We start from the raw sequence: 1,713 nt of genomic DNA, 5'->3' as shown, positions 1-1,713 counted from the left end.
AAAAAACAAGCACACATGCCTATAAGGCTAATAGACCTCAATGAACCCCAGTCAAGCAATCATCAACGGCCAGTGTGTCCCTGCGCTGCAATATCAATCAACCCACACGCCATGCAGAGAAAGAAACACGCAAAGAATATAGAGGGATTCACCATCACCACGCACACGCCCACCAGCAGCTTCCATTAGAACACCGCAGTGCAGCCCAGCACACACATCGAAACAAGAAGCAGCAATAAGGGACTGTGCGCCAATGCAGGACTGCTGCTGCTGTCACTTAACTGTGTATTATTCAAATGGTTTGAAGCTGAAGAAGTATTAGTCGGCGTACTTTGTGATTGTGATGGCGAGGATCCAGAAGCAGATGAATGACTGGGTGTAGGAATGTTGCTCTAAGAACTATTATTATTCTCTTGTGTTTCAACATTGCTTTCTTCATTTTCGTTCTCAGAGTCCTGTTGATTCTGCTGCTGTTGGGCATTTGCATGGCTTCCGTCTCAGCTTCTGTGGAATTGGTATTCTGGTCTTTTGTCTCCTTTTCGTTCTGTTTATTTGGAAGTGAATCGTCTAACTCCTCATTATTGTGTGGTGGTTCCTTACCTTCATTTGCTGTATCGGTTTCAGTTATTCTTTGATTCGCCTCCTCAATTTCACGTTCCAGATCTGCTTTTATTTCTGGACAAGCTCGGTAAGTTTCATTAATGATTTTCTGAAGATCTGCTGCTGCAACGGAGGCAGTTGCCACCTGTTTCTCGGCCTTCTCCACTAAACTGTGAGTACTTGTAGTGACCTCATTGACACGCTGAAGGAAAGTCCATACATTCTCCACTTTTTTCATACATTGTTCAGCCAACTGCTTTACTTTTTTCTTCTCCTCTGAGAGACTGGTTTCATCTTCATTGTTAATGTGTTTATCAGCAGTCCACGTAAGATGACGTATCACTTTAGCCAAATCCTCTTCCCCCTGTTGAATTTCCTGCGTCAAATTGCTTATTTTTTTAGCTGTCAAACTTGCATTGTCAACGGCATCAGTGATCTCTTTTGATGCATCTACTGCCTTCCCTAACACCTCTTTCAATTCACTCATATTCTTATTCTCATTTTCAGTTTGACGCAAAACACGGCCTTTAGTCTCCATAAGAAGCTTTCCAACTTCTTTGGCCGTCGTTGTTGCATTCTGAACACGCTTTGACACTTCACTCCATTCTTTCTTTACGGTGTTTACTGACTCAAGTACATCCTCTACTTTTTTCTTCTCCTCTTCCATCTTAGCTCTCAATTCAGTCATTCCCTGTTCAATATTCTTTTCATCAGCTGTCATGGAGGCCCTATCACCACTTTGCGCATATGCCACACACGCACAACACTGTAGAAGTACCAACAGGTACACTACGCGGCGCAGTTGGACGAACATCGTTGTCATGATTGTCACTGTGGGTTGCTTGGGTCTGTGGTAACAAGGAAGAAGAGGAAAAGGAGAAAAGAGACGCACATTTAACACACAAGGTAGAGGGCACCACACACACACACACACACAGACAAACACACTACAAAACAAAACCACAAAGAGGAGAAAAAACAGTGCACAGAACGCAAGAAGAGAAGCATCGTGGAGTTTGATGACGATTGGCCCAGCACTAGGAATGCAAATCATGTTGTGCTCATACACCAACAGAATTAAAACACCGCAAAGAGAACTCTGGTATTGCCCAT

At 43.5% G+C, this 1,713-nt stretch overlaps 1 protein-coding gene across 1 annotated transcript; it reads right to left on the bottom strand.

Annotated features, from left to right (window-relative positions):
• Window positions 1–292: 292 nt before the first annotated feature.
• On the bottom strand, window positions 293–1,423 carry TM35_000122740 (uncharacterized protein; the record flags this gene model as incomplete). The annotated part of the gene is made up of 1 exon (XM_029025249.1): window positions 293–1,423. The coding sequence occupies one exon, from the start codon at window positions 1,421–1,423 to the stop codon at window positions 293–295; it is 1,131 nt and encodes a 376-aa protein (XP_028883565.1).
• Window positions 1,424–1,713: the final 290 nt, after the last annotated feature.

Source organism: Trypanosoma theileri (assembly GCF_002087225.1).
Source record: "Trypanosoma theileri isolate Edinburgh chromosome Unknown TM35_Tth_12_V1, whole genome shotgun sequence".
Taxonomy (NCBI): domain Eukaryota; phylum Euglenozoa; class Kinetoplastea; order Trypanosomatida; family Trypanosomatidae; genus Trypanosoma; species Trypanosoma theileri.
Note: the sequence above shows the minus strand (reverse complement) of the source record. Positions and strands in the feature narration are given on the sequence as shown.